The sequence below is a fragment of the Pantherophis guttatus genome, chromosome 14 (genome assembly GCF_059756535.1).
Source record: "Pantherophis guttatus breed Tessera chromosome 14, ASM5975653v1, whole genome shotgun sequence".
Classification (NCBI taxonomy): Eukaryota; Metazoa; Chordata; class Lepidosauria; order Squamata; family Colubridae; genus Pantherophis; species Pantherophis guttatus.
The window spans coordinates 20,156,042-20,168,559 of NC_142076.1; the positions used below are offsets into that span (position 1 = coordinate 20,156,042).

Here is a 12,518-nt window from a genome sequence, read left to right on the forward strand (position 1 = left end):
TATTGTATTGTATTTTGTATTGTATTTTGTATTGTATTGTATTTATTGTATCGTATTGTATTTTGTATTGTATTTTGTATTGTATTGTATTGTATTGTATGTATTTTGCATTGTATTGTATTGGTTGTATTGTATTGTATTGTATTTTGTATTGCATTGTATTGTATTTTGTATTGTATTGTATTGTATTGTATTGTATTGATTGTATTCTATTGTATTTTGTATTATATTTTGTATTGTATTGTATTGTATTGTATTGTATTGTGTATTGCATTGTATTGTATTGTATTTTTTTATTTTTTTTTATTTTAATTTGATTTATATGCTGTCCTTCTCCGGAGATTCAGGGTGGCTTACAGTGTGTTAAGCAATAGCCTTCATACTTTTGTATATTTATACATAGTCAGCTTATTGCCCCCACTAACTGGGTCCTCAATTTACCTATGTATTGTATTGTATTTATTGTATTGTATTGTATTTTGTATTGTATTGTATTGTATTGTATTTATTGTATTGTATTGTATTTTGTATTGTATTGTATTGTATTGTATTTTGTATTGTATTGTATTTTGTATTATATTGTATTGTATTGCATTGATTGTATTGTATTGTATTTTGTATTGTATTGTATTGTATTTTGTATTGTATTGTATTGTATTTTGTATTGTATTTTGTATTGTATTGTATTATATTTTGTATTGTATTGTATTTTGTATTGTATTTTGTATTGTATTGTATTGTATTTTGTATTGTATTGTATTGTATTGTATTTTGTATTGTATTGTATTGTATTGTATTTTGTATTGTATTTTGTATTGTATTGTATTGACTGTATTGTATTGTATTTTGTATTATATTGTATTGTATTGTATTTTGTATTGTATTGATTGTATTGTATTGTATTTTGTATTGTATTTTGTATTGTATTGTATTGTATTGTATTTTGTATTGTATTGTATTGCATTGATTGTATTGTATTGTATTGTATTTTGTATTGTATTTTGTATTGTATTGTATTGTATTGTATTTTGTATTGTATTGTATTGCATTGATTGTATTGTATTGTATTTTGTATTATATTGTATTGTATTTTGTATTGTATTGTATTGTATTTTGTATTGTATTGTATTGTATTTTGTATTGTATTGTATTTTGTATTGTATTTTGTATTGTATTGTATTTTGTATTTTATTGTATTGCATTGATTGTATTGTATTGTATTTTGTATTATATTGTATTGTATTGTATTTTGTATTGTATTGTATTTTGTATTGTATTTTGTATTGTATTGTATTGTATTTTGTATTGTATTTTGTATTGTATTGTATTGCATTGATTGTATTGTATTGTATTTTGTATTGCATTGTATTGTATTGTATTTTGTATTGTATTGTATTGTATTTTGTATTGTATTGTATTTTGTATTGTATTTTGTATTGTATTGTATTGTATTTTGTATTGTATTGTACTGTATTTTGTATTTTATTGTATTGCATTGATTGTATTGTATTGTATTTTGTATTGTATTGTATTGTATTGTATTGTATTGCATTGATTGTATTGTATTGTATTTTGTATTGTATTTTGTATTGTATTGTATTGTATTTTATATTGTATTGTATTGCATTGATTGTATTGTATTGTATTTTGTATTGTATTTTGTATTGTATTGTATTGTATTTTGTATTGTATTGTATTGTATTGTATTGTATTTTGTATTGTATTGTATTGCATTGATTGTATTGTATTGTATTTTGTATTATATTGTATTGTATTGTATTTTGTATTGTATTGTATTGCATTGATTGTATTGTATTGTATTTTGTATTGTATTGTATTGTATTGTATTTTGTATTGTATTTTGTATTGTATTGTATTGTATTGCATTGATTGTATTGTATTGTATTTTGTATTGTATTGTATTGTATTTTGTATTGTATTGTATATTGTATTGTATTGTATTGATTGTATTGTATTGCATTGTATTGATTGTATTGTATTTTGTATTGTATTGATTGTATTGTATTGTATTGATTGTATTGTATTGTATTTTGTATTGTATTTTGTATTGTATTGTATTGTATTGTGTATTGTATTGTATTGTATTGATTGTATTGTATTGCATTGTACTGATTGTATTGTATTGTATTTTGTATTGTATTGTATTGTATTTTGTATTGTATTGTATTTTGTATTGTATTTTGTATTGTATTGTATTGTATTGTATTTTGTATTGTATTGTATTTTGTATTGTATTGATTGTATTGTATTGCATTGTACTGATTGTATTGTATTGTATTTTGTATTGTATTGTATTTTGTATTGTATTGTATTGTATTTTGTATTGTATTGTATTGTATTGTATTTTGTATTGTATTTTGTATTGTATTGTATTGACTGTATTGTATTGTATTTTGTATTATATTGTATTGTATTGTATTTTGTATTGTATTGTATTGATTGTATTGTATTGTATTTTGTATTGTATTTTGTATTGTATTGTATTGTATTGTATTTTGTATTGTATTGTATTGCATTGATTGTATTGTATTGTATTGATTGTATTGTATTGTATTTTGTATTGTATTTTGTATTGTATTGTATTGTATTTTGTATTGTATTGTATTGCATTGATTGTATTGTATTGTATTGTATTTTGTATTGTATTTTGTATTGTATTGTATTGTATTGTATTTTGTATTGTATTGTATTGCATTGATTGTATTGTATTGTATTTTGTATTATATTGTATTGTATTGTATTTGGTATTGTATTGTATTGTATTGTATTTTGTATTGTATTGTATTGTATTGTATTTTGTATTGTATTTTGTATTGTATTGTATTGACTGTATTGTATTGTATTTTGTATTGTATTGTATTGTATTGTATTTTGTATTGTATTGTATTGATTGTATTGTATTGTATTTTGTATTGTATTTTGTATTGTATTGTATTGTATTGTATTTTGTATTGTATTGTATTGCATTGATTGTATTGTATTGTATTGTATTTTGTATTGTATTTTGTATTGTATTTTGTATTGTATTGTATTGTATTGTATTTTGTATTGTATTGTATTGCATTGTATTTTGTATTATATTGTATTGTATTGTATTTTGTATTGTATTGTATTGATTGTATTGTATTGATTGTATTGTATTGTATTGTATTGTATTTTGTATTGTATTGTATTGATTGTATTGTATTGTATTTTGTATTATATTGTATTGTATTGTATTTTGTTTTGTATTGTATTGTATTGCATTGATTGTATTGTATTTTGTATTGTATTGTATTGTATTTTGTATTGTATTGTATTGATTGTATTGTATTGCATTGTATTGATTGTATTGTATTGTATTTTGTATTATATTGTATTGTATTGTATTTTGTATTGTATTGTATTGTATTTTGTATTGTATTGTATTGTATTTTGTATTGTATTTTGTATTGTATTGTATTGTATTGATTGTATTGTATTGTATTTTGTATTGTATTTTGTATTGTATTGTATTGTAATGTATTGTATTTTGTATTGTATTGTATTGATTGTATTGTATTGCATTGTACTGATTGTATTGTATTGTGTATTATATTGTATTGTATTGTATTTTGTATTGTATTGTATTGTATTGTATTTTGTATTGTATTGTATTGTATTTTGTATTGTATTGTATTGTATTGTATTGTATTTTGTATTGTATTTTGTATTGTATTGTATTGTATTTTGTATTGTATTGTATTGTATTTTGTATTGTGTATTGTATTGTATTGTATTGTATTTTGTATTGTATTGTATTGTATTTTGTATTGTATTGTATTTATTGTATTGTTTATTTTTTTTAAATTTTAATTTGATTTATATGCCGTCCTTCTCCGGAGATTCAGGGTGGCTTACAGTGTGTTAAGCAATAGCCTTCATACTTTTGTATATTTATACAAAGTCAGCTTATTGCCCCCACAAACTGGGTCCTCTATTTACCTACCTTAGAAAGTATGGAAGGCTGAGTCAACCCTGAGTCAACCTGGCAAGATTTGAATTTACAATAATTGCAGGCAGCTGGTGTTAATTACAATGCTATCAGTCTGCTGAGCCACCAGGCATTGTATTGTATTGTATTTTGTATTGTATTTTGTATTGTATTGTATTGTATTGATTGTATTGTATTGTATTGTATTGTATTGATTGTATTGTATTGTATTGTATTTTGTATTGTATTGTATTGTATTGCATTGTATTGTATTTTTTATTTTATTTTTTATTTTAATTTGATTTATATGCCGTCCTTCTCCGGAGATTTAGGGTGGCTTACAGTATGTTAAGCAATAGCCTTCATACTTTTGTATATTTATACAAAGTCAGCTTATTGCCCCCACAAACTGGGTCCGCAATTTACCTAGCTTAGAAAGGATGGAAGGCTGAGTCAACCCTGAGTCAACCTGGCGAGATTCGAATTTACAATAATTGCAGGCAGCTGGTGTTAATCACAATGCTATCAGTCTGCTGAGCCACCAGGCATTGTATTGTATTGTATTGTATTGTATTGTATTTTGTATTGTATTGTATTGTATTGTATTGTATTTTGTATTGTATTGTATTGTATTGTATTGTATTGTATTGTATTGATTGTTTTGTATTTTGTATTGATTGTATTGTATTGTATTGTATTGTATTGTATTGTATTGTATTGTATTTTTTATTTATTTTTTATTTTAATTTGATTTATATGCCGTCCTTCTCCGGAGATTCAGGGTGGCTTACAGTGTGTTAAGCAATAGCCTTCATACTTTTGTATATTTATACAAAGTCACCTTATTGCCCCCACAAACTGGGTCCTCAATTTACCTAGTTTAGAAAGGATGGAAGGCTGAGTCAACCCTGAGTCAACCTGGCGAGATTCGAATTTACAATAATTGCAGGCAGCTGGTGTTAATCACAATGCTATCAGTCTGCTGAGCCACCAGGCATTGCATTGCATTGATTGTATTGTATTGTATTGTATATTGTATTGTATTGTATTGTATTTTGTATTGTATTGTATTGTATTGTATTTTTTATTTTTTTTAATTTTAATTTGATTTATATGCCGCCCTTCTCCGGAGACTCAGGGTGGCTTCCAGTGTGTTAAGCAATAGCCTTCATACTTTTGTATATTTATACAAAGTCAGCTTATTGCCCCCACAAACTGGGTCCTCATTTCACCTACCTTAGAAAGGATGGAAGGCTGAGTCAACCTTGAGCCTGGGGAGATTCGAACTTGCAGTAATTGCAGGCAGCTGAATGCTAATAACAGGCTATTAGTCTGCTGCGCCACCAGGCTCCTGTATTGTATTGTATTATTGTATTGTATTGTATTGTATTGGTTGTATTGTAATTGTATTGTATTCATGACTGTGGCATTTGCTCAACAAGAGTAGAAGCAAGAGAGGAGTCCCACTCAACAGCTAGCTTGCTATCCCAGTAGCATCTCACAACAGAAACAGACCTCTTTATTGGTCAGGTGTGAACGGACACACAATTTGTCCCTGGTGCAGAAGCTCTCAGTGTACATGCTAGCAACAAGTGATAAATCCTAATCATGAAATACAATCCTCACAAATCATAAGGTGCCAACATTCAGTGAGAGTCATAGGATACTAAATAAAGTAACCAACCAACCAACCAACAATAAAGTGATAGTCCAAAGATGCTAAAGGAACTAAACTTTTTGCTAATTTTTTTTTGCTAAACTTTGGAATTTAGCAAAAAACTAAACTTTTTTTGCTAAATTCCAAAACTTTTTAATCTCAAGGAAGCCAAGGGGATGACACCTACGTGGTGATATCAAAACTAATTATTTGCAATGTCTCCATCACTTGCCCTCCTCTAGTATCCCAAGGTGGGGTTTCCTTGCAAACACCCCCCCTCCCCTTCCCCAATGCAAAGCCAAGTGCCAACTCACCAGCGCTGGCCAGAGCCTTAAACCAGTCCAGCAGTTTTTCCAGACAAGTGTCGTCGGCCACGGGATGCCCGGGGTCGGCCAGGACGGAGCAAACGGAAGGCAAAAGCTGGGAACATTTTGCATCCATGGGGAGCAAGGAGTTCTTGCAAAAGAAAAAAAAGAGGCGAAGCCCCCCAAAACAGAGCTTAATATTCACAGTTTTTATACAGAGCTGCCCGGATGGGGGAAACTTTTACAAACTTTTTTTTTTTTTTTTTAAAAGCTCCCACTGCAAGCTACGTTGACACCCCGGGTTTAGTGCAGACACGCGTCCGCCCCGATCGTCTGAAATGCCACCTCGTCTTTCTGGCGCAGGGCATTGAATGGTGCAATGCAAGCAGGGTTGCTGGGGAAGGGGCGGGAAGAGACGACCCCGGCCCCCAATGCAGGGTTCTTATTGGGATAGAGCCTCCCGTGCAAAGAGCCCGGAGCTTTGCAAAAGGCTCCGCTTGCAAGGAAAACGAGGCGCGCGCGCGAGCGAGCAGAGCGTGCAACCCAACCCGCTGCAAACTCGTGCTTGCGAACTACAGGGGGCTCGTCTTCTCTGCGCAGGCGCGGGCTCGTCCCTTTTCTCCCCCCCCCCGCGCGCCGCCCTCCTGACCCGGGCATGCGCAGAAGGGCGAAGGAAGCTCGCCCCTTCCTGACGGCGCTAGGATTCGGCTTTTCCTCCCGACGGGAGCCTTGTAGACACATTCGGCTCCGATTCCCCCCCCCATCGTCCACAGCCGAGAATCACGGGAGGATTGGGCCCGGGGTTTCTAGGGGTGTGTGTGTGTGGATTAAAAGGTCGCGGCCTTCCCAAACGAACGCAGAAACACTTCTGCGCAGGCGCGGCTTGCTCGCGCGTCCATCCGGGTCCTCCGCCCGGCGGTTGCCGGGGCGGTTGCCATGGAGACCGGCCGGAAGTTGTGAGGCGGGCCCAGCGCGCGGGGGTGGGCGGGGCGGGGAGGCGATTGTGGTGGGGCTTCTCCCGCCCGAGACCCTCGTCGCGTCGCCGCCGGCATGTCGCGGAGCCCCAGCGAAGCCGCGGAGTCGGTGAGGGCCGGAAGGGTGGGTGGGTGGGACTGCAGGTCCCATTATCCCCAGCCAGCCAGTCGCGGGGGGGGGAGGGAGGGAGGGGGCGGGTGCAGGGAAGAGCTGGGGGGGGAAGCGGAGCGTTATTGGGGAGGGTTTCTCCCCCCCTGAAAAGCTGGGTGGGGTGGGGAAGGACTGGGGTGTGTGGACTGCAGGTCCCATTATCCCCAGCCAGCCGTCGCGGGGGAGGGAGGGGGCGGGTGCAGGGAAGGACTGGTGGGGGGGGAAAACGGAGCGTTATTGGGGAGGGTTTCTCCCCTCCCCCCTGCAAAGCCGGGGTGGGATGGGGGAGGACGAGGGGGGGACTGCAGGTCCCATCATCCCCAGCCAGCCAGCCTCCGGGGGGGGAGGGACGGACGGGTGCAGGGAAGGGCTGGTGGGGGGGATGCAAAGCGTGGGGTGGGGTGGGGGAGGACGTGGGGGGGGACTGCGCGGAGATTCACGTGAATTGTGCCCATTCCCACGTTACGGGGCTGCCCAGGCGGGGTTCTGAAGATCCGGGGCTGCCCACCCCCCTTTCCAACACCTCCCTCCCCCCTCCCGCCCTCTGGGTCTCAGGAAAACCGGGTTGGAAATCCGCTGCAGAAATGCTGCTCTTCCTCCTCTTGCTTCTCCTGAGCCTTCGTATCGGGAGTCCCATGTTGCACTGCACTCTGGGCTGGGCTGCTGGTTGGGGAGGTATATCTCCCAAGGACGCCCCCAACACTGACGGGGCAAGGCTGGAGTGGGGTGTGCTCTCTGTTTATACACACACACACACACACACACACACACACACACATACATACACACACACACACACAAGTGGGCTTTATATAAAGCAGAGCAAATGCCACTCCTTGGCAGAAACACGGAGGATGTTACCTGGTTGGGTCAGGAAACGTCTGCAAGGAAAGTACCCAAGTTCAGAAAGGAACAAAAGATTCTGCGGTCGTCATTCTTGTTGTCCTCCTCAACTGTACAAATCTCTCTCTTTTCCCAGCATTGATGATATTACCTAGTTGGGTAAAGAAATGTCTGCAAGAAAACAACCAAGCTCAGAGAGCAGCACCAAGGACAGCGCCCACAATTCACCTCTGAGCTACCCTATCTACCCGAACCCACCCACCTACCCTACCTACCTACAGTATCATCTATCTTTATCATCTATCTAGGTATCTACCTACCTATCTATCTTATCTAGCTATATCTAGCTATCATCTATCTACCTACCTATCTACAGTATCATCTACCTACATCTATCTATCTATCTATCTATCTATCTATCTATCTATCTATCTATCTATCTATCTATCTACCATCTATCTACCTACCTATCTACAGTATCATCTACCTACATCTATCTATCTATCTATCTATCTATCTATCTATCTATCTATCTATCTATCTATCTACCTACCTACCTACCTACCTACCTACCTACCTACCTACCTACCTACCTACCTACAGTATCATCTACCTACCTCTATCTATCTACCATCTATCTATCTACCTATCTACAGTATCATCTACCTACCTACCTATCTTTATCTATCTACCTATAGATATCTATCTATATCTAGCTATCATCTATCTACCTACCTAACTACAGTATCATCTACCTACCTACCTCTATCTGTCTATCTATCTACCATCTATCTATCTACCTATCTACAGTATCATCTATGTACCTACCTACCTACCTACATCTATCTATCTATCTATCTATCTATCTATCTATCTATCTATCTATCTTAATACTGGACAACAATCAAGTAGTAAACAGCCCAACCGAGGAACCCTCCCGCCAACACTGACAGAGCAAGCCATTAGTATATATACAGAGAGCAAACCCCACTCCTTACCGTACTAGTACTGAAGAGGTTACCTAGTTGTGTAATGAAACATCTGTGAGAAAACATTAGATGTTTTATAGCTGATCATTTCAGACAGTAACCTGCATTCTGTCACTGGCCTCTTGAGCTGACCAGCCACCATCACAGTTGGCTGATGATGGATGCATGGTTATTATTTTTCTAAGCTTCCTGAGAAATTTAGATTGCTCATATTCCAGCCATCTCAGGCTAAAGGTTCTAGGATAAAAGGGTAAGAAAGCCTCAGAGAAGCAGCTGCCAGTCAGAATTGACCCTATTGATGGACCCTTGTTCCATCTCAGTGAATGCCAACCTCATAAAATTATTTAGATACCACACTTCAGGATAAAATTTTATAATAATTGTATCTTTACAGGCAGAAGATAATTCTCTTGCTCTGACCTATGATTCTGATACAGAAACAGTAAGTTGGGTTAGATACCGTTTAATTGTCTCATTTTCTATAAATAAAAAAATAAGTTTATTAATCAAATCACAGTAATCTAGTTTTGTATTTCATGTTAATTCAAATTAAACCGGCAAACTGTTTGGAGCCTATCTATGATACTCAAGCTAGACAAAGAAAATTTTGCAATAAATTCCTACATCCCTTTGCTTTTAGATTCCAAACTCTTCTGACTAGTTTTCTGCCTTTTTGAACACTTTGGAATCGATGTGGCCTTAAAACCCTGGGTGCTCTCGTAGCCATCGGATTCCAATTAATCTGTAATTGCAAGAGAATTCTGCTCAGAAAATGGAAAACCAGCAGGGGAATTCACCAAGAAAAATGCCCTTTGACAAATTACAACACAAAGTCTTGGTTTTGTTTTGTTTTACAGACACTGAAGAAGAAAATGTCTCGCAGGCCTACAAAATCGAGTAAGTGTCACATCACAACATTGGTTGACCAGGTGTCCTTTCCTTTGAGACAACTTAGTCTTAGTAAAAATATGTGAGTTTTTGTGATTCGAGCTCCTTTTTTTATGGAAAGGGATTGAGAGGTAGAACTCACTGCTAGAAGTACAATGCTTTCTTCCAAAAAGTGTTACCTAGTTTTTTTAAAAAACATGTCACATTTTTGCTACCTGATTAAGAAAGGCCCACTCTGCTATGTGTTATGCAGCGCTTTCTATCGGGTGAAATCCAGCAGGTTTTGACAGGTTCTGGAGAACCGGTAGCGGAAATTTTGAGTAGTTCAGAGAACAGGCAAATACCACCTCTGGCTGGCCCCAGAGTGGGGTAGGAATGGAGATTTTGCAGTATCCTTCCCCCAGGAGTGGGGAGATAATGGGGATTTTACAATATCCTCCCCCCAGGAGTAGGGTGGGAATGGGGATTTTGCAGTATCCTTCCCCTGCCACGCCCACCAAGCCACGCCCACAGATCCGGTAGTAAAAAAATTTGAATTTCACCACTGCTTTCTATATATGCATGCACACGATTATGAATTATTTTTTGCTTTTTTCCCCATGGGATCCTAAAGAGCCCGCTCCTCTTGCAACAAAATAAAATGTTAGTATCTTAACTTGCTTTTTAAAACTTTTAATCTTGGGGTTTTTTTTAAAATTTGATTTATATGCCGCCCTTCTCCGGAGACTCAGGGCGGCTTACAATGTGCTAAGCAATTTTTTTGTCCTTCCTGCAGGATCTCTATATACCTCTCACACCTGCCTCCATTCTAAAAGGACTGGCTTTCTGCGGACGTTTAAAAGCGCAGAGGGTAAACGCTTTGAGAGCCCCTTAGTGAAAGCCTCAAGGCAATATTGGCATGGGTCTCTGAAGCAAGGTATGAAATCTTGGCTCTTCCTTTAACAGAGCATTCCGGAGCTCAATAGACCTGGGATTAAAATCCAGATGAAAAGGTCTGGTTAACGTGTAGCCAGGAGCTGAATTTGCACAAAGGGGGGAAGATGCATTTGCCTGGATGATGGCGTTGTCTTCCCTTAGGAGCCATGGTGGCGCAGTGGTTAGAATGCAGTATTGCAGGCTGACTCTGCATTCCCACAGCCAGCAGTTCGATCCTGACCGGCTCAAGGTTGACTCAGCCTTCCATCCTTCTGAGGTTGGTAAAACAAGGACCCAGATTGTTGGGAGCAATAGCAATAGACTTATATATTGCTTTATAGTGCTTTACAGTTCTCTCTAAGCGGTTTATAGAGTCAGCCTCTTGCCCTCCCAACAATCTGGGTCCTCATTTTACCGACCTCGGAAGGATGGAAGGCTGAGTCAACCTTGAACTGGTCAGAATCGAACTTCTGACAGTGAGAAATGAGTTAGCCTGTAATACTGCATTCTCACCACTCCGCCACTATGCCACCATAGGCTGATTCTGCAAACCACTCAGAGAGGACTGTAGTGCAACTCTTAAGTCCTATTGCTATCTTTCTTGGTGCCCCTGTCAGACCCGCCACCACTCGCCTGCAATTGTATTGTGAAGCAAAACACAAAGTGTATTATGAACAAGCATAGCCAGAACTGAGGATCGGAGGCCAAAATCCCTAGGTTTTAACTTTTTCCCTCCCTTGGTTCCCTCCCGTTGCCCACCCCCTGCGAGCAGTCAGGTTCAGGCAGGATGTTTTCATAACGGTCAGTTCAAGAGCAGGATGGTATGCAGCTGATATGCTGGGTGACCTTGAAGCAGCATCTCGAAGAGATAACAGCACTTACTTTCGTTTTCCCCCTTGCCTTTCCCCCCCTTGACCCCAGTTCATGGCAATTTGTCAGCGAATAGCACCGAAACGCAAGCGAGCATTGAGGTGGCAGCTGACAGCCCCATTCTCCTCTTCACTAGGTCCCTGGATGAGCCACTCCAAGTCTGACATTGGCATCAGAACTGCTTTCTCCCCTCTTGCCGGCAGCACGCCTGAGTACCTCAAGGAAGCTTTGGGGATGAAGAAACCGAAACACGCTCGCTCTGCCAGCCGTGGTGAGTTTGGAGGCATGGAACTCTGCCTCTAGGAGGTGAGGCAGGCTGGGCACATGCTTTGGAAAGTTAAGGCTTGGAAACGAAGATTTGAGGAAAAATAGTGGCAAATAATCAGGGGCTGCCACAAAGAAGAGGGAGTCAAGCTATCCTCAAAGCACGTGAAGGTAGAACAAGAAGCAACAGGTGGAACTAATCAAGGAGAGAAGCAACTTAGAACCAAGGAGAAATTTCCTGACAGTGAGAACAATGAATCAGTGGAACGACTTGCCTCCGGAAGTTCTGAATGCTCCAACACTGGAAGTTTTTAAAAAGAGATTGGATAACCACTTGTCTGAAGTGGTGTAGGGTTTCCTGCCTAAGCAGGGGGTTGGACTAGAAGACCTCCAAGGTCCCTTCCAACTCTGTTATTCTAAATTCTAAAATATTTTATTTGGGGGGCCGGGTTTCTTTTCTAGGCTACATCCCTGGGACTCCAGACTACAAGGAGAAGGAGGATATGTATGACGAGATAATCGAGCTAAAAAAGGTTAGAACAAGCACTTTTATCTCCTCCTTCTCCGTGGAATGAACAGAACGTACTTTTGGGAGAATTTTAGTTCATAGCCTTTTTCCCTTTGAAGCCTGGTCTTCCTGCTTTCTGGGAAATGTTTAAAAGCATCAGGGTGGGAGGGGAGCTGCTGAG

General features: G+C 37.9%; 2 protein-coding genes across 10 annotated transcripts in view; one reads left to right on the top strand and one right to left on the bottom strand.

Moving 5' to 3' along the window:
• The window catches only part of BRAT1 (BRCA1 associated ATM activator 1), a 19,548-nt gene extending 12,683 nt beyond the window's left edge, over positions 1 to 6,865 (bottom strand). Inside the window, exon 1 of one of the 2 annotated variants that reach the window (XM_060684046.2) lies at positions 5,945 to 6,865. In XM_060684046.2, the coding sequence (XP_060540029.2) occupies positions 5,945 to 6,071 (127 nt within the window). In that variant the 5' untranslated portion in view covers positions 6,072 to 6,865. The remainder of the gene's footprint in view (positions 1 to 5,944) is intronic. The other variant, XM_060684047.2, reaches the window with a different exon arrangement.
• Positions 6,587 to 12,518, top strand: part of IQCE (IQ motif containing E) — a 22,929-nt gene continuing 16,997 nt past the window's right edge. For 3 of the 8 annotated variants that reach the window (XM_087878661.1, XM_087878659.1, XM_087878662.1), the window contains exons 1-6: positions 6,594 to 7,018; positions 9,287 to 9,334; positions 9,750 to 9,789; positions 10,556 to 10,696; positions 11,702 to 11,836; positions 12,292 to 12,362. In XM_087878661.1, coding sequence (XP_087734787.1) covers positions 6,986 to 7,018; positions 9,287 to 9,334; positions 9,750 to 9,789; positions 10,556 to 10,696; positions 11,702 to 11,836; positions 12,292 to 12,362 — 468 coding nt within the window. In that variant the 5' untranslated portion in view covers positions 6,594 to 6,985. Of the gene's footprint in view, positions 7,019 to 8,039; positions 8,212 to 9,286; positions 9,335 to 9,749; positions 9,790 to 10,393; positions 10,423 to 10,555; positions 10,697 to 11,701; positions 11,837 to 12,291; positions 12,363 to 12,518 lie in introns of those variants that run through there. The other 5 variants (XM_034407956.3, XM_087878663.1, XM_034407953.3 and 2 more) reach the window with 4 other exon arrangements.